This window comes from Geotrypetes seraphini, chromosome 2 (genome assembly GCF_902459505.1).
Source record: "Geotrypetes seraphini chromosome 2, aGeoSer1.1, whole genome shotgun sequence".
NCBI classification, from domain to species: Eukaryota; Metazoa; Chordata; class Amphibia; order Gymnophiona; family Dermophiidae; genus Geotrypetes; species Geotrypetes seraphini.
The window spans coordinates 125,684,350-125,703,431 of NC_047085.1; the positions used below are offsets into that span (position 1 = coordinate 125,684,350).

Below are 19,082 nucleotides of genomic sequence, written 5' to 3' on the forward strand. Positions count from 1 at the left end.
ACCACACCTATTCCCCACCCCAACCATGCCTACTTTTCAGGTATGAATTGCTTTTCAGGTAGGCATTGCAGGGTGCCTCAACTTAGGCCCTGCTATGTACTGCAACCTAAATTGATCATTAAAATAAAGGGTTTTAAAGTGGTTTTAAAGGGCATGATCAATTATCAAACTGTTTAAACCAATTAAGTTGCGCACAGAACTAAGTTAGGCATCGCTAGACGTCGGTGATTAGGGTGCCTATGTGGCACCTAACCTAGGTGCTGTTTTTAAAACCAGACCCACAGTGCTTGTTAAGCCTGTAGGAACAACAGCAGAATACCTCTTTCCTTCCAAATTTCCTTTTGAGAAGTTATAGTTTCATTTCGACTTTCTGACTTCCTGATCTTCTCTACCATCATTTATACTGTGAACTGTCTGGATAGTTCATCTCCAGGGCAGAATTACCAAACAAAAATCAACTTGAGGTCAAAGCAACTAGTAGGTACTGCAACTCAGTAGCAACCTATATGGATTCCATGTGACCACCAAAAGGATGGGTGAAAAGAAAGGATTTGAGATGTTTTAAATGTGGAAAGTGTGCATGCATATTATTTTCACTCAGAGAAAGCATCAGGATAAAACAGGAAGAATAAGATACTTTTCTTGGGATAATTTTCAAAGTAAAAGCAGATGTGCATTTTCAATTTGAAAATTCAAGTTTCCAAATTTCATTAGGATTTGTTATCTTTTTTCCTGCACATATCCCAACTATAGTTTTCAATACCTTTTGTCCCCCATAGATAATGTTGAATCCAACCAAACCCCTAACATCAACATATCTTTATGTGGTAGTGAAACCCCCCCAAACATTTACACACTCCAAATCTCTCCTCTCCTTCTCTATAATCAACACCTCCGTTTTGTTCACATTCAACCGCAACCCATGCACCGCAACCCATGCAAAGTCATCCATCTCACTATGTTCTCCAAACATTTCTCCACTCTTTTGTTATCCTTGCCCACAGGAAAAAAAATTATTATATCATCGGCATATAATCCGTACTGCACCTTAAGTTTCTGAAAAACCTCACCTATACCTATAAATGTTGAACAATAAGGCAGAAAGAGAAAATCCTTGTGGCACTCCTCTTCTTACTTTTACCAATTTTGACACTGTACCACAACTCCTTACCTGAAAAGATCTGTCACATAAATAGGATAAAAACCACTCAAACACTTCCTTACCTAGACCAAGTCCTTGTAATTTTATCAAGAGTTGTAAATTAAGTGTCAAAAGCTCCCCAAACATCCAATGATTAAAACAAAAAATCTCCTGTTCTTATCCAATCCTTTTTTCAATGCATTACACACCAATACACCATGGGGCTCATAATAAAAAAAAAAATAAAAAAAAATCTAAAAAGTGGCCTAAATCGGTACTTGGATAATCAAAAAGCCTGATCGTCCAAGTACCGATAACCAAAGCTGGTTTTAGACGTATCTAAAACCAGCTTAGGCCTTTCCCCTGCCTCTAAACACATAGAGCAAGAAGAGGCGTTTTTAGAGAAGGGGAAAGGGTGGGAGATGAGCCGACCTAGACATAGTCGTACAGCAGGTATAACCAAAAGTGTGAACAGGTTGCCTAGTCGGCACTTATACGTTTTGACTTAGACCAAGTCAAAACAGGTATAAGTGCCGAAAAAGGGGCCGTTGAGCTGATCGTGGCTGCCGCGATCAGTTCAGCGGCCCCGGCAACCTACCTACCCCCCACCACAATGATCGCGGCAGGAGAGATGGCTCTACCCTGCCATGATAACGATACCCCGAAGTGCTGTCAACTGCGGCACTTCGGATCGCTATTGCGGCAGGAGAGATGAGCCATCTCTCCTGCTGCGATCATTGTGGTGGGGGTTAGGCAGGTTGCCGGGGCCGCTGAGCTCAGCAGCCCCTTTTTTGGCACTTATACCTGTTTTGACTGTCTCTCCTTCCACGATCGCCCCTACTATAGCGATCTGGGCAGGAGGGAGCCCAATCCCTCCTGCCCGAAGACCGGATGACCGCCCAACAAAGTTTGAGGCAGGAGGGAGCCCAACCCCTCCTGCCCCTGCGACCCCCCTACCACCACTAAGATACGGGCAGGAGGGATCCCAGGCCCTTCTGCTTACGATGAACCTCCAATTGGTCCTCCAACCACCAACCCCGCGACACTTCTCGCTGACCCCGCGACACCCCCCCTTTACCTCAAAGAAATTGGACAGACGGATGGGTCCCAAGCCCGTCTGCCTGGCTCCTGTCGGTGGAGCTTTAGGAGCCTGGGCCTATCAGGCCCTACAGCCCGCCATTCTGCGGATGGCAGGTCTGCCGGGCCGACGGGCTTGGGCTTAGGACCCATCCGTCCAACTTCTTTGAAGTAAAGGGGGAGTGTCAGGGGTGGGGGGGTGTCGCAGGGTTGGCGGGGCATGTCGCGGGGTTGGTGGTTGAGGGGTTCGTCGTGGGCAGGAGGGCCTGGGATCCCTCCTGCCCGTATCTTAGTGGGGGTGGGGAGTAGGGGGGTCGCCAGGAGAAGGAGGGGTTGGGCTCCCTCCTGCCTCGATCTTCGGTGGGGGGTCGTCTGGTCTGCGGGCAGGAGGGGTTGGGCTCCCTCCTGCCGCGATCATCATTGGGGGGGTCGTCCAGTCTTTGGGCAAGAGGGGCTTGGCTCCCTCCTGCCACTATCTTCATCGGGGTGGTCGTCCGGTCTTCGGGCAGGAGGGGTTGGGCTCCCTTCTGCCACGATCTTCATTGGGGGTGTCATCAGTTCTTCAGGCAGGAGAAGTTGGACTACCTCCTGCCCAGATCGCAATGGTGGGGGGGGGGAAATCGCGGCAGGAGAAATTGGATATCTCTTCTGCCGCGATAGCGATCTGAAGTGCCGGGAATCGAGGCACTTCGGGGTGAGCATAGTGGCAGGGGAGATGCCTCATGAGATGTCTCCCCTGCCACGAGTACGATCCCCCGAAGTGCTGTCAACCATGTCACTTCGGGGGATCGTACTCGTGGCAGGGAAGATGAGGCATCTCTCCTGCTGCGATCGTTGCTGGGGGGAAGGGGTGGATTCTGTAACCGGTGTTCTTTTTGACAGACACCGGTTACAGAATCCAGCTTTTAGGCGAAGGACTGGCCCCTCCTTCGCCTAAAAGATCTTGTTTTGGGTGTTTGGGACTTAGGCTGTTTTTGGGTTGATTATGTGTTGTAAGTGTAGATGTAGTGGTGGTATGGCCGTTTAAACAGCTGAACGTAGAGGTTGGCCATTCTCAAAATAAAACTCGTTTTGGATGTTTGTTTTGAGAATGGACATTTTCCCTGCTTCTACTTGCAATGTTTAGGGTCTAGGCCAAAAGGAGACTTAGACCTTTTTTTTTATTATTATGCCCCTCCACAAGCTTGGCAGAATTCAAACTGAAATACATCTAGACAGTGAAGCTGCTGAACATGATCATCTAATTGCCTCAGAACAACTCATTCAATTTTAACAATAAATGGAACAACTGATATTGGATGATAATTCATCATAATTTCCACTTCAGAACCAGTTTGTTTGTTTTTTCAAAATTGATGTAACAGATGATTGTTTACACCCTGCAGAGAAACATCTATTCTTAAGCGATTTATTAACCATCTGTGTCACGAATAGTCCAATATCTTTTTTCATAGCTTTTGAATAGATCATAAGAACATAAGAAGTTGCCTTCGCTGGGTCAGACCATAGGTCCATCGTGCCCAGCAGTCCGCTCTCGCGGTGGCCCATCAGGTCCATGACCTGTAAGGTGATCCTTTGTTTAATCCCTTTTATCCCTCTATCTATACCCTTACATAATCCTATCTATACCTCTATCTGTATCCCTCAATCCCCGCATCCATCAGGAATTTATCCAATCCTTCTTTGAAACCCCGTAATGTACTCTGTCCTATCACAATCTCCGGAAGCGCATTCCAGGTGTCCACCACCCTCTGAGTGAAAAAAGAACTTCCTAGCATTGGTTCTAAACCTGTCCCCTTTCAATTTCTCTGAGTGCCCCCTTGTTCTTGTGGTTCCCGATAGGTTGAAGAATCTGTCCCTCCCACCTTCTCTATGCCCTTTATGATCTTGTAAGTCTTTATCATGTCTCCTCTGAGTCTCCGCTTTACCAGGGAGAAGAGCCCCAGCCTTTCTAACCTGTCTGCGTATGAAAGGTTTTCCATATCTTTTATCATTTTCGTCGCTCTTCTCTGAACCCTCTCAAGTATCGCCGTGGTCCTTCTTAAGGTACGGTGACCAATGTTGGGACACAGTACTCCAGGTGCGGGCGCACCATCGCACAATACAACAGCATGATGACTTCCTTTGTTCTGGTTATAATACCCTTCTTAATAATGCCCAACATTCTGTTTGCTTTCTTTGAGGCTGCTGTGAAATTGCAAACAGAGAAGACAGTGCCCAAAGTGCAAACAGAGAAGACAGTGCCCAAAGCCCTCAATGCCCAAAATCAGAAGAGTGGAGGAGTAGCTTAGCATTTAGAGTATCTGCCTCAGCTATCTGAGGCTGGTCAAGTCACTTAACACTTCATTGCCCCAGGTACAAAATAAATACCTGTCAAAAATATGTAAACCGCTTTGGTTGTAACCATACATTAAAAAGCGGTATATCAAGTCCCTCCCATCCCCTTTACCCTTACCACAAAATGTACATGAGTGTGTTCAATACATATATGGCAAATTCAGGGGATTCAGAATAAGAAATCTTCAGGATTTTATCTTACATGGAAGATTTTAATTTCTATACACACAAATACAAAATCTTATCATTCTAGCCATGTGTTAAAGGAAGATTGAAATACTGTTTAGAAAGAAATACTGCCTCAACTAACCTCAGAAATCTTTTTCTCTTCTTTGCAGAATCCTCTGGTGTTTTGGAAGTCTTAGCAGCCTGTTTCTGTGGTGTCTGTAAAAGGGCCTCTGCTGATTTCAGCCAGTCACTTGCTGACCGCCTTCTACTTTGCTCCAGCTCCTCTCCATCAGTTAACAGTGCTCTCTGTATGTACATATGTGGAGTCACTTCGGCATCCCTACAGTCCTCCTCATCAACTCTATCATTGTCAGATGAATACTCAGAAATATCTGTTGGTGTTGCCTGAAAAGTTTAAACATTAAAAAAATTATAGATATATTAGAAATAAATTAATAGTGAAGATCAGTTCATTTTTGAGGCTACATTTTTGAGCCTATCAGCTAAACAACCAATGTAAGTATTATACAACAATTAAATGCTACCACAACAGAAAACATTTTGCTCTTTGGGCAATATTCACAAGGGCTACAAACTTTATAAAATTATTTTTACATGGAAGGTCACTTGGAAATGGCTGTGTTGGAGGAACCATTTTTCATCTAGGGCAGGGGTATCCAACCTGCGGCCCAAAGGTTGCATGCGGCCCCGTGAAGTATTTTGTGCGGCCCTGGTCGAGGGCGATGCAGTGTTTTTCTCTGATGCCTCTGGGTGTTTACCGTCTTGCCGGCTCCCTCCTCTATCTTGCTGCAGCGTTTGCACATTTGTGCAGCCCCAGAAACATTTTTTTCAGCCAATGCGGCCCAGGGAAGCCAAAAGGTTGGACACCCCTGATCTAGGGTGATGCCCTACCTGCCTATTTAGGGAAATTCAACCTTTTCTCCAGGGACTGATACTGCATCTTTTAAGTGTTGGAAGCACAATGGAACACAATATTAGTTACAGGTGGTGACGGAAAATGGGAAATTAAAACAGTTCCCAGACCTTGAATTCCACTTGACAAAGATAATTTCACATATCTTCAATTGCAGCATTATGTAGCTAGTTTGCCATGGGAGTATTTGTGTGAAGATGTCCAGGAAACTCTTGCTACTGAATACACTATGTGAGCACAAATAAAAGTCCAAACAAAGGAAAAAACTGCAGAGATGATGTACAAGATGCCAAGTCTTTATTCAACAAGCATTGCGAGGGAGCCAACTCGACTCGTTTATCAGCCTGCCAAATTGCCTCTCTATTCAGTCTTTCCAATTGTAATCTGAATGGGACCCCTGAATGTGGTTTATATACTTTTAGCAAAGCAAAAAAAAACCAAAAACCAAACCCAACAAAACCTACAGTACAGGTACACAACAAGAAAACAAAGCAAAACTGCAGGAAAATGTACAGGGTACAGGAATTTTAACAAAACATAAAAATACATAAAATAATATCCAAAGTTCTGGTCCTAATATTCGTGTGGACTGGATCCGAGGTGACAGGATAATCACGCACCAGACACCGACAATCCAGCGCTGACAATTCGGTGCAAGAAAGCGCGTCGCGGGAAAACTTATTTTTAAAAAGCTCCGACAGGGGTTGTGGGGGGGAATTCCCCACACTTTACTGCATAGTGTTCGCGCTGCCATTGGGGAGGGGTGTGGGGCTGCCATTGGGGAGGGCGGAGGGGTATGGTGTTTCCCTCCAAACACCTCCTGTCGTAGCTTTTTAAAAATAAATTTTCCCGCAGCGCGCTTCTTTCTTGCACTGAATTGTCAGCGCTGGATTGTCGGCACACTGGTGTCTTGCACGCCACCGACTATGAACCGGATCCGACACAGTCTGTGTTTCGAAGAAACATTTCTTCTTCAGGGGTCCCAACTGTTGGTATGTAGAATATAAGAAAACTAGATTGAATAAAATAAACAAAATCTAAAATGAACAGGCGTGAAGGTATCCTGTATGAAGCGCACAAACAGGCCTGCTTCGGGAGTCTTGAGAAACTACTGAGTTATAAGCAGGCCTGTTTGGCCGAAACATGTACATGTCGAGTCATTGAGTTATTGGATGAATAAAGTGAATTAAACATTGGATGGGCAACAAGTTGTGGTCATCAGTCTGATCTGGACAATTCCACTCTTTATTTTAAGCACAAATAAAAGTGCCACACCAGAATTGGATTACAAAATGTTAGCCCAAATATAGTCCAGAGATCTACTCAGTTCGATACCAAATGACCTGATTCATTCTTGTGCTGTTGGATTGCACTCTGCCACTGCCACTGCTCTTCACTGGGAATTACAATACAAATTTGTTTTGAGACAATTTTCCTGTGGCAAGCGTGTTGAACGGGTTTTGTCTAAAGTGTGGCTCAGCTTCTGTCATCTTGAGGCATATGTTTTGGCACTGCCCCAGGGTATCCTCTTTCTGGAAGTCACTTCTGAAGTCTTTATCAGCTTGGTGGTCTTACACGGTTCCATGGAAACCAGAAATCTTTTTTGTCTCATTTGAATTATCACCTTCACTACCCAGAGGATTGGATCAATTTTTGAAAAAAAAAAAACTGTTGATGGCAAAAAAGGCTTTATTGGTCAGCTGGCTTTTGGAGAATTCCCCTGCGATAAACATATTAGCCTGCCAGGTAGGTATCTCAAATGGAAAACATAGACAGACAAACAATGTTGAAGCATCATATGCATATGCATGCCATATGGAAGTATTTTTGATTCACTTATCCACAAAAAAATTGGGATCATCTTCTCTGCCCTTAAAACTGTGATACATAGAATTGATTGGGTGGGTGGATGAGTAGGAGTGTCGCTAAAGAGAGGGGGTGGAAAGGATTAGGGATGTTTGGGGATGGGGTATATTACGAGCTTGCTCTGTCATGATTACCAGAGATCTGCCTTGTCGACACTGTCATTGCTACCACTATCCAACCCTCTAAATAAAACAAGCATATTCATTTAACCATTCATTAAAAATGATTCATAAAAGGAGATCTGGGGATGACATTATCTATTCCCCTTGTCTACATCAAACGTAACCAACATCCTTCAAAACATACCTTCTGGAGTCAAATCAAATACAACACAGTACATTTCCTAGCAATAAACGAGTTCTTCCTGTTTAATAAACAAACATGTTTATCTTACATGCTATCATTAACCAAACAAAGGACTACACAAAGTCAACAAAAGTGAAAGCTTACATTTGGCTTTTGTATTTATCTCATTAGCCACAATTTCCAGAAAGAGGCCAAACTACTGTTTCAATGTAAGAAAATATCATTCTGTGGTACAATAGAGGTTTGGAAGTAAGATCAATTGCCAGGCAGACTTCCACAGTCTGTGTCCCGTAAATGGCAAGTATAGTTCAGGATCAAGGCTAGAGTGGGCTTCAAGCGCAACTCCAATAGTTTGGAAGCAGGACCACTGTTGAGAAAACTTCTATAGTCTGTGCTCCAAAATTGGCAGTGATAAAATATGCATATATCATATCACATTCAAAGCCTACACTATGATTATAGGTGCTGTTTATCTCTATGGGTGGGAAGGATAGAATCATAAAGTTAATATTAGCAAATAAATTGTTTGTTAGCAGTAGGAGAGGGGAAGACATTCTTAGGGTTGAAAGCAATGATATTGCGGTATGTTCCAAGAGTGCATCATAACTGCCTATATAAAAGATTCAAACAGAAGTTTGCTCAGCAAAGGCTAAACCAGGCAAAAGAGAGAATAAATCACATGCCGTATATACTCTAATATAAACTGAGATTTTGGGGCCAAAAATGGGGATCTAGGTTTGTATTTGAGCCTCCTTCTGATGATGGTGCTTCTTTCATCCCCTCCCCCACCTGATGACCAAAGCTGTTTTCTTCCACTCTCCCCAAGATGTCCGGCACTGCCATCCTCCACCCTCCCCCGATGATTGGCACTTCTATCCTTCAACCCCCTCCTCCAATGACCGGGCACTGCTATTCTCCCCCTCCTCCAATGACCAGCACTCCTATCCTCCATTATCTACTCTCCCACCCAGACCAACATTGCACTTACAGCTCTAGTGCTCAGGAAGCCGATGCCAACACTCTCTGCTAAGCTGGTGAGGGGCCTTGAGCATCTGCGCATGCTCAAGGTATTCTGGCTCCCGCCCTCTCTGGGATTCTCGGAGTCCAGCAAGTCTTGAGCATGTACAGATGGTTAAGGCCTCACATCTGCCCAAAACAGAGCATTGGTGTCTACTTACTGAGTACCAGAACTGTAAGTGCAATATTGGTCTAGGGCGGGGGGAGCAGGTTGTGGGGAACAGAAGTGCCTATGCCAGTTTTCTTCATTGCAAGGCCCGCGAGCTGATGGCAGTCTGCAGGGACTTATTGTGTGGCTCAAAGCTCCCCACTGGGTTCAAAAGCCCCCATCACCTCAAAATCTACAAGGAGGGCACTGGTGCAGCAGCGATTCTTCAGCACTGCCACTGGCCTCCTCTGTACTGTTCTTTTGCCATGGACCACCCCTCCTCTGAAGCAACTTCCTGTTTCTACTTGGATGGACCGCTGCAAAGGAAACATGCAGATGAGGCCGTGGGCAGCGCAAGAGAATCACTAACATGCCAGTGACCTTGTAGTTTTCATGGTGAGGGGGGCTTTGGAACTGGGTGGGGATAACATTTGGTGGAACGGGGGGGTGAGGAGGGAGGGTGAAAGAAGGGATTGATGCTGAATGGAAGGGGCGGAAAGGAGAGGAATGGGGGCACATGAATGGAGGAAAGGGGAAGAGATGGTGCACATGGACGGAGGGAAGTGGAAGAGGAGGGAAGAGATAGTGCACATGGATGGAGGAGAGGGGAAGAGTTGGAAAAGATAGATAGGTTTGAGATGGAGACAGAAAAATGGAAGAAAACTGAATATGAAAATCAGTGCTAAAGATGGATGTAATACAAAAAGTGAAGGAGAGGAAAGAAACAGCAAATGCATAAGGAGGCCTTGGAAACAGAGTTAAAAGCACAGATGGAGCAAGATGATCAGAAAAATAAAATTGTCAGAGAACAAAGATAGGAAAAATGTTTTTATTTTCAATATAGTGATTGAAATAGAAAATTTACATTTATTTATTCAGTTTTCTATACCGTTCTCCCAGGGGAGCTCAGAACAGTTTACATGTTCCAGCGCGCTCACAATCTATCTAATGTACCTGGGGATTAATGTAATGAGGGGATTAAGCGACTTGCCTAGAGTCATAAGAAGTAGCTTTAACCACTTCGCCAGGAAGAAATGCATTTATTTCTATTTCTCTTGTGGTATACTGTGTGCAGAGTCTGGCATATTAGGGTTTTGTTTGTGTACAATAGTACTTTTAGTTTGTGGGTTTGTGTTTAAAGAGGATTTTTTCTATTTTCTGTATGTGTGACTGAGGCAAAATAAAACTAAACTAAACTAAACCTTAGGTTTATATACCGCACCATCTCCACAGTCGTAGAGCTCGGCACGGTTTACAGGAATTGAGATGAAAAAGGAACTTCGAGGAAAGGAAGAGGATAGGAGGAAAGAAGAGGGTTTGGAGGACTAAGATATCAAAGGACTAGGATATCAAAGTGTAGGGTCATGAAATAGTTAACTGTTGTTTAAAATATTGCTCTGGCCTACATAGCTGAAAACAGTGTATAATCTATTGACTGCATCTGCCTAAAATGTATGTCCCTACCTTACCACATTGTAAGCTGAATAGATAAGAGTTTGAGCCATGATGTACCCTGCCCTTCTGTACATTTACCTGCAAGAGTTAGATAAGTGTCCTGCTAGTGACCTGCTAGTGTGAGCTTAGAACCAATGAGTGTTAAGAAAAGTAACACGTGAAAAGCTTTTTCTAGAATTCAGTTGTATAGCCAGAAAAATGAATAAATATCTCTGTAACTTCCTGGTTTCGGCACTTCTGAGCCAGCTTGGAGCTCAGGGGTCCAGCATGCATGCTGTGAATAAAACTTGTACTTCTTCACGCCTCTGACTTTGTGTGTCCAAGTGACCTTTCATTTGGCTTCCGAACAGGGACTTGAAGGTCTCTTGACCACTGGTTACTCGATTGGTCACTTGTTTCTGGTCCTACGGCTGATATGTCTGCTTAGCCGGCTGCCTTCCTTTTGGGGGGTTGGCAGACCTCAGGACGTTGGACCGCTTCAACTGACTTATCTAGTCTCAGTTTAAAGTACAAGAATCTGTATCTGTATCTGTATCTGTACCTGGAGTGGCCACTATCTGGTAAGTGGGGATTGATCATCCCTATCCTGTCTCTCGTCTCCTGCCTAGTAAGCCACGTGATCTGTCGCTGAAAAGTTGTGGGGAAGGATTCTAGGAACTGTTATTTTCTGGTTGAGTAACTGAACTGAAATCTGTTGTGTTTTGTGTGTTTGAGAGTGTCTGAGACGTCCTTGAGGACGAAGCGAGTGTGGACCTGTTAGTACTGCGTTTCCCTAGCCCGGAGACGGGCGGGGCCAGGAATACAGGGAAGTGTTTTTGTCCTCCATTGCACAATGGGGGGATGTCTGTCTACCTGTGGGGATCCCTTGATATGTTAGCTAATTTTAAAAAAGGAATTTGTCTTTGATTATACTTAACAAATCAACCCTTATTTGTCTGTGCCAGTTAGAATGGCCGATATTTGGTGTGGGCTGGCCCCCTCTGGCTCCCTGGAAGAGGACATAACTCGTCAGGTTTTTATGCATTCGTTTGCTGTCAGTTCCTCTTCCAGTCAGCCAATTTTTGCATTCCAATGGGAAAACCCTTCCACTGGACAAACCTCCTAAGTAACCTGGACCCGTCTACCCCAGGGCTTTAAAAATTCTTCCCTTCATCTGATTCCCAAGTCCTGCAGTATCCCGGGTTTTTTATGAGTTCTGTCTGTCCAAATGTATTAGTGAAGTTTAAACTGTCAGTTGTTCACAGCATGAGAGGAGAGTACTTTTCCTTTTGTGCTGATAAGGGCCATGAAGTGTGTAGCACTTCCAATGTGGTTTCTCCTGAAACAGATAAGTGGTTTTGCATTTGAAGTTTTTGGCTATGTTATAAAATGTATATGCATATTCAGAAATGCATATAAACGAAAAATATGATTTCTGGAACTTATATTCCATGCTAAAAAGAAGTTCTTTGTCCAAATTTAGTAGTTATTTGTCTAAATTTAAAAGTTCTGAAAAGGACTACATCTGTAATTTGATCTCTGTGATCTTTAAGCAACTCTCTCTCCTTTGTGAAATTCTGTAGGAAGGGGGAGTAAGTCTCTACTGAGACCCATGTTGATTGTAAAAAAAATTAAAAATGAACAATGTTTAAACTTGTGAGTACAGTAAAACTTTGGTTTGGGAGCATAATTTGTTCCAGAAGCATGCTTGTATTCCAGGGCACTAGTGTACAAAAATATACATACTTGTATTGCAAGCCCTTGCTCGTTTGGAACAGTCACTGCATTCCTGCAGCGTCATATAGAGAGGAACCATTGGCTCAGTTGTGAAAATGTGATGCTTCTATACTGTATGTACGTGTATTGCAAGACGTTGCTGGTATAGCAAGTTAAAATTTAATCATTGCTTGTCTTATAGAACACTTGCAAACCAAGTTATTTGCAATCCAAAGTTTTACTGTATATTCCAATCTTTGTTTTGTATTTCTGTATATAAAAAATGTAAGTTTAGGTATAACAATGTAATTTTTAGGAATGCTTTTGTATTGAAGTAAATATTTTTGCCAGTCAGCTGATAGTGAAGGGACTGCTGCTTTAGAGAGCGCTTGTGTCAGACTACCCTGCTTAGTGGGTGGATCCAGAACTGCTTTTAGCTTAATTTTATAAGTCAGCTCTTTGGGGTAGGAACCTGATATAGAATAGGGATTGAGAACAATTCTTATGTGTTAGTACACATCTTAAGTTCAATTATTTTGTACCTTCTCTAATCTTTTGTAAACCACATAGCTCTTCACGGTATTGTGGTATATAAACTGTTATTATTATTATTTATCTGAGTCTTTCAGATAGTGGGTCTGCCTTTTAAATTTTCCTGTGGCCATATTTACATTGATTTCAAGTATGCCTTCCTCGTGTCACCTACCTTGGCTTTCAAATCTCCAAGGGTACCAGGTCCCTTCCTACACCGAGGTCCAGGCTGTCTGTAGTCTCCCTGTCCCTGATAACTGCAAGGCTCTGAGCACCTTTCTCAGTATTGCAGGATACTGTCCCATCTGGATCCCTGATTTCTCTACTATTGCTCGTCCTCTGTATGATTCCACCAAAGGCGCTGACTCAGCCCCTTTTGTCTGGACCCAACTTCAGGAGCGGTCTTTTCGCTGCCTCCAAAACTTCTGACTCAGGCCCCTGCCTTCTGGCCCTTCTGCCCAAGAAGCTGAGCTTTATGCCCTCACTTCTGCCCTGCGCCACTCTGCCTCTCAGTCTTGCAATATATATATACAGACTCCAAATATGCTTTCCTTAACTTGCATTCCCATAGGGCCATCTGGAAACATCGAGGTTTCTTTATAGCCTCCGGCCGCCTGATCCATCATGCTCCCCTCATTCTTGACCTTCTTGAGGCTGTACAACTACCCTCACGTGTTTCTGTTATGCACTGCCATGCTTACAGACGCGTGATGGACCTTGTCTCTCGTGGCAATGCCCTTGCCGACCGCACAGCCCGAGCTGCCAGTCTCTGCCCCCTCTTTCGGCCCCTCTGTATACAATCATTCCTTTTCTGGATTCCCTTACACCCCAGTACGCTTCTCAGGAACAGACTTGGGCATGCATTATTTTGGGCCAGTCTGTCCTGAAAGGGGGGTGGATACAAAATGCACCAATTCAAGTGCCAATCCAGACCCACACACTGATACTTCAAACGCAAGCACAGCGGGTACCCTCATATTCATTCCTCAACACCTGGCCCTCACGATTGTCAAAAGATGCCATGATCTGGCACACTCTGGAGAACCCGCTATGAAAATTGACTCTCAAGAGACATTTCTTTATCAATCACCTTGATCAGCTAGTCCGGAATATGGTCCGACAGTGTGTTGTTGGTTCTAGAATAAAATTCCCAATCAGATGACTGCCACCTCTTGGATACCAACCTATTGGAACATATCCAATGCAGGTTCTGTCTGTAGATTTTACCCACATGCCCATTTCCCGTTCCCTCAGTCACTTCCTAGTCTTCACAGACACCCTGACTAGATGGGTCAAAGCCTTCCTTACTTGCACTGAACGCGCCAGGGACGTAACCAAACACCTCCTGAATAATTCCGTGCCTTGATCTCCTTGTTTTTATAGGCAGTGACAATGGCCCTGCTTTCATTGCCGATGTTGTCCAACAAATTGCTCAGGCCCTCCAAATTGAATAGAAATTATATGCTGCTTACCATCCTGAGAGCTCTGGTCAGGTCGAAAGAATAAACAGAACTCTTAAGACCCTTCTCACAAAATGAATTGAAGAAACTAATCTGTCCTGACCTGTCCTGCTGCCTTCTGTTCTTTTTCAGATTAGATGCATCCCATCTAAGCCCCATTTGAGCTCATGTCCGGCCGGCCACCACCCATTGTGAACCCAGATCCTGGTTCCTTTGCTACTCTGGGATCAGATATCCTCCAGAGTCAGGTCCAGTCTTTAGCTAAAGCCCTTTAAGAGCTCCACAAATGGGTCCTGGAAAGGGCCCCACTATCGATAGCTACACAAGTCCATGGGTATGTCCCTGTAAATACAGTATGGCTAAAACTTGTTAGTCAGACCCCCTGAAACTTAGGTGAATAGGTCCTTTTACTGTAATAATTTCTTCTCTTACAATTGTCAAGGTGTCCGGACATGAAACTTGGTTCCACTACAACACGGATCTTCAGCTGAAGCTTTCTAAGACCTCAAAAGTTCTGAATATTTACCACTGTACTTATCAGGTGTTCTGAATATAATTCTTTATAAGTGTTTGAGTTTAATTGACTGCCTGTGGTTCACACTGCCTTTAGCAAGTGTCTTGAGTATAACTGTTTGAAGTTTTCTAAGTTGTGCCTGAAAGAAAAATGAGTTTCCTATGTTATTATATATATATGATATTTGTGTTGCCCTCACTTATGTTTCTTTCTTCTGTATTTTGTACTTAACAAGTGCCCCTAGCCCTTTGCCTGATGTTTGTTTGCATGAAGGAGTTAAGTACAGAAAGTGTCAAACATCAGAGGGTATTTTCTGTTTCCAACCTACTGGTGATGAAGTTTAAAAGTGGGCGGAAATCTGCATTTATAATGTTGAGGGTCCACTTATCAACTAGACTCTTATTGTAGACCCCACTCGCCCGGTGTCTTTGTATTGTGATACATGTGTGCTATTTGATGTTTCTCAAGGTCATGGTACTACCCCTAATTCAGTTTTGTGTGGCTCCCTAGATTGACAGCGTTATTATACCAAATGTGCTAAGTATATAGGTCTGTATAACCTGATGCCTTTAAGAACTGCCCCTATGAGGAAACCTTCACTAATGGTGGAGCCTGTCCTTTATGAGAAAGAATACCCCATCTGCCTCCCTTACTATAGGTCCTAGCTCCGGCCCCTTGTGTACTACAGGCTACTGTAATCCCATGGTTTTCACTATCACTGACCCATATAACTGGAATGCCAATGTCCAAGTCCAGAAGGCCAGAGACTGCATGGCATTGTATATTGATGGTAAAAGGTGAGACTCAGGTACTGATGTATATGTCTGAATTGTATCCCGCTCATGTGCTCCTGTCCATCACTCTTTGGTGTTTCCCCAGTTTTATGAAAGTAGATACTAATATCCTGTAATCACTAGAAATCTGTTTATATAGTTTGCTGAAACTATAGGTCAGACTCTTAATGTTAGCAATTATTTTGTATGAGGAGGGACTGGTATGGGAGAACAGTGGCTATGGGAGGCAATGCAGCTGGACATGTTAAACCTGACTTCACAGACCCTCACTTTTACGTCAGGTCCACGACCTTCACGATGGGCCTTGTGAACCTCCATTGTTGCTTCCCACTGTCTTCAGCCCTTCAGACACTGCTTAATGGAACTTCCTATGAATTATGGTCAGCTCCTGATAGTTGATATTGGCTCTGTGATCCGTTTGCCTACTCTTGGTTGCCTGCTTAATGGACTGGTACATGTGTGCTTTGCATGATTCGTCCCAGCTTCTTCCCGATGGTGAACACCTGGGAGCCCCTGTATTCAACACCAGAGGTCGCCAAAAGCGGTCTACTTCCACCAATTCCCTTAAAATAGGTGAATGGGGTGATGACTGGCCTGCAGAACGGATCATTGCTGCTTATGGACCTGCCACATGGGCCGAAGATGGCACCTGGGGCTATCGGACCCCAATCTATATGCTGAACTGCATTATTTGTCTATAAGCTGTACTTGAACTGATAACCAATGAGACCTCCCGAGCTTTGAGTACCATTGGCAGAGCGAATGCTAAAATGCGCACTGCTATTTATCAGAATTGTCTAGCTTTGGACTATTTACTAGCTGCTGTGCCTGTGATAAATTGAACCTCTCCAACTGCTGCCTTGAACTTGAGTAAAGTGATTGAGAACGATGTGGATCGTATCACCAAACTGGCTCATGTTCCTGACCAGACCTGGCGTGACCTTACTGCAGACTGGATCTCTGGTACCTTCAGCTCCTGGTTGCCCTCTGGTTCAGCATTGAAGATCATCTTGCTGGTTGCTGCCCTGTCTTCTCTGCTCCTTTGCTGCCTGCCCTGTGTGATCCCCATAGCCATAAAGCTGCTCCACTGAACTATGGACTCTGTTGTCAAACGTTCCACTGCTGAATTGGCCCTTGCCCTCTCCCAGTATCGTCCCTTACCCACTGGGAACCCCGACTTTCCTGACCCCTAACTTTATTTTGTCAGGCTTGGCTCCTTAGGTACGCCAGCCTGAAAGGGGGGAATGTAGGGTCATGAAATAGTTAACTGTTGTTTAAAATATTGCTCTGGCCTACATAGCTGAAAACAGTGTATAATCTATTGACTGCATCTGCCTAAAATGTATGTCCCTACCTTACCACATTGTAAGCTGAATAGATAAGAGTTTGAGCCATGATGTACCCTGCCCTTCTGTACATTTACCTGCAAGAGTTAGATAAGTGTCCTGCTAGTGACCTGCTAGTGTGAGCTTAGAACCAATGAGTGTTAAGAAAAGTAACACGTGAAAAGCTTTTTCTAGAATTCAGTTGTATAGCCAGAAAAATGAATAAATATCTCTGTAACTTCCTGGTTTCGGCACTTCTGAGCCAGCTTGGAGCTCAGGGGTCCAGCATGCATGCTGTGAATAAAACTTGTACTTCTTCACGCCTCTGACTTTGTGTGTCCAAGTGACCTTTCAAAAGGAGGGAGGAGTGTTACGTTTTTGAGAAAGGCCAGGTTTTCAGATGTTTACGGAAAAGTTGGAGAGAGCTCAGGTTCCGAAGAGGGGAGGTAAGGTTGTTCCAGAGCTCGGTGAATCTGAAGGGGAGGGATGTCCCCAGCTTTCCTGGGTGGGAAATGCCTTTTGATGAAGGGAAGGATAGTTTCAATTTTTGGGTAGTTCTGGTGGTATTAAGATTTGAGGAGTTCCAAGAAAGTGGAATAAATGGAGGAAGAATGCCGTGGAGGATCTTGAAAGTTAGGCAGATGCATTTGAAGTGGACTCTGGAAATTATCGGAAGCCAATATACAAATACAATATACAGCCAAAACAATATACAGATAAAATTTTCATTAATCACTTCATTCCTTCACTCACTGCTTCTTAACAACTTAAAATGCTTCTATAAAAAAGATGTTTTTAATAATTGTTTTAAATTCTGAAAACTATTATTCATTCTCAATTGTCCAACCAGTTTATTCCAAAGCTTCAGCCCTGCCACTTCAAATTAAAGCAACATCAACCATCAGAAATAGTATGGCAAAATCCGAACTGTTTACATGAAGCTGCCAAAACCAGACCACCAATCAGCCCATAAATGGATGACATATGATCCTTGAAAATACCCCATCAAAGAGGCGGAGCCTGCTAAGCACAGAGAGCAGACACATGGAGTAGAAGCTCCTCCACACCAACACTGATTTCTTTGATTATCGTGGCTTATTCCAGTTGAATTGTGCTCCTCTATAACTGGCACTGATCGGGCATCATCCCTTCATGTCACCACCGAAAAACGCAAAAGGAGACTCCACTCCGACTCCTCAGCCCAGCGGTAAGAAGCCTAAAACCGAGTTAAGTTCGCCAGACAGAATGGCGACGAAGCATGAGGACTCGCAAATTGAAATACTAATCAAAGAAATGCGTTCTTTTAAACGTATCATGCAGGAGCAAGTGGATGAAACTAAGCTGGTGCGAAGAGAAATTGAAGCTTTACGCTCAATTTGTTGATGCCAGGTATCGTATTGATGCCCTTGAAGAGCAAACCACCATGCTGCAAAGCAAATGCTCCATGCTGGAAAAACATGACAAGCTTATCAGCTCGCTCCAACATGACTTGGAGGATCTCTCATACCAAGGCAAACACAACAACATAAGGATCATAGGCCTACCGGAGTCAGAGGGCTCTGATACCATCGCCTTTCTGTCGGACTTTCTGCCTAAATCTTTGGGCCCTACATTCACAGTCCCACTAGAAATTGAGCGGGCGCATCGCATCCCCTCACATCCTTCTGCACAACATGCCACGGCGAAGCCTATCATGGCGAAAATTCTATGATTTCAACATGCACTTCAAATCATTAATGCAGAAAAGCTCACCCTCAACTTCTTTATCAGGGCAGGAAATTCTTTATAGTCCCTGATCTTGCGAAGTCCACCGCACTCAAGCATAAGGAGTTTCTATCTTACTGCCAGCAGCTGAAAGATATTGGATCAAAATACGGTTTCATGTACCCAGCCAAAATGAAGGTAACCTATAATAATCGTACTACTTCATACTTGGATCCAGCGGTCTTAAAATCCTTCTTGGATTCTATCCAGAATGCCATGACTTAACTGTCTCTGCTGGATATAGTGATTGAAATAGAAAATCACAACACAGAATATTCGCTGATCGGGCTAACCACAAACATAATTTATCATCTGGACCATCACAATTCTGTTATCCTCTTCTCCTTAGATTTATCGGCCGCATTTGACACCATCGATCACATCTTACTCCTAAATAGGCTAAAATCTATCGGTGTTTGCGACCAAGTTTTACAATGGTTTATTTCTTTCTTGTCAAATCGAAAATATACCATACACTTTAACAACACTACTTCCAAGTCTTTTTCTCTGAATTACGGTATCCCTCAGGGTTCTATACTGTCCCCATTAC

General features: G+C 43.8%; 1 protein-coding gene across 5 annotated transcripts in view; it reads right to left on the bottom strand.

Annotated features, from left to right (window-relative positions):
* SPIDR (scaffold protein involved in DNA repair) overlaps positions 1 to 19,082 on the bottom strand; it is a 536,511-nt gene that overhangs the window by 381,963 nt on the left and 135,466 nt on the right. For all 5 annotated transcript variants that reach the window (XM_033933718.1, XM_033933714.1, XM_033933716.1 and 2 more), the window contains one exon: positions 4,866 to 5,128. In XM_033933718.1, the coding sequence (XP_033789609.1) occupies positions 4,866 to 5,128 (263 nt within the window). The remainder of the gene's footprint in view (positions 1 to 4,865; positions 5,129 to 19,082) is intronic.